This window comes from Penaeus monodon, chromosome 25 (genome assembly GCF_015228065.2).
Source record: "Penaeus monodon isolate SGIC_2016 chromosome 25, NSTDA_Pmon_1, whole genome shotgun sequence".
In the NCBI taxonomy this organism is placed as follows: Eukaryota; Metazoa; Arthropoda; class Malacostraca; order Decapoda; family Penaeidae; genus Penaeus; species Penaeus monodon.
The window spans coordinates 41,312,875-41,313,732 of NC_051410.1; the positions used below are offsets into that span (position 1 = coordinate 41,312,875).

Here is an 858-nt window from a genome sequence, read left to right on the forward strand (position 1 = left end):
GATTATGTCTTCCTTTTCAACATGTTCAACCACACCTTCCTCGTGAAGTATCAAGGAGTCTTTTTCTTCTTCCTCTAGCTGTTGCTTGTCAATAATTTGTAGAGTGTCTTCATCTAGTTTGATCTCTTGTACTCCTGGAATATTGGCAATATCGGAGATTCGATCCTCTTCATCTTGGTCAGGGGCAATCATGAGGTTATCTGTCTCTTTCATGGGTGCAACAATCTCATCTACATCTTCTCGGTCTGCTGCTGCTTCCACAACAGCAACGCCCGAGACGGCTGCAGCTACTACACCCGCCTTCACAGCTGCACCTGTAATAACTCTCTTAATTGGTCCCTCAGTTTTTGGTGCAGGGGGCTTCTCGATCTTCTTCGCCTTCGGTGCTTTGCCGACAGGAGCTTTTCTTGCGACAGTCCGAGGTGCTGTCGTTGGCTTGGGCGATGGCTTCAGTTCTTTTCTAGCGGCCTCGGCAGCCTTTGCTGCTCTGTTCTTGTCATCTACTAGTTTCTTGTGCGTAATTTCTCGTGCAGTTGTAGTCGTAGTTTTCGAGATTACCTTTCTTTCTCTTGGTACTCTAGGAACTGTTGGTTTAACCTGCTTTATTTCTCCATTAACCTCCTTCTTTTCAGTTGGTATTAATTTTCTTGGGCGTTTCTTTAGCTCTGGTGTAGAGGGTTTCTTGGGAGTGGTTGCATCTTCAACTTTGTGCTCAGGTCTCTTAATCTTTCTTATTCTTCTCTCTGGTTTCTTCTCTACATCTCCTTCCTCCTGCTTTTCTTCGTCTGTTTTACGTTCTTTTCTTTCTTTTCTTTCCAGACTCTTCCTCTCCTTTACCTTCCTCTCTACTCGCGCGGC

The 858-nt window shown here is 45.2% G+C and overlaps 1 protein-coding gene across 1 annotated transcript in view; it reads right to left on the reverse strand.

The window, feature by feature from the left end:
• LOC119589412 (microtubule-associated protein futsch-like) overlaps nt 1–858 on the reverse strand; it is a gene marked incomplete in the record, with an annotated part of 21,975 nt that overhangs the window by 15,309 nt on the left and 5,808 nt on the right. The window contains 1 exon segment of the mRNA XM_037938023.1: nt 3–845. Within this exon segment, the coding sequence (XP_037793951.1) occupies nt 3–845 (843 nt within the window).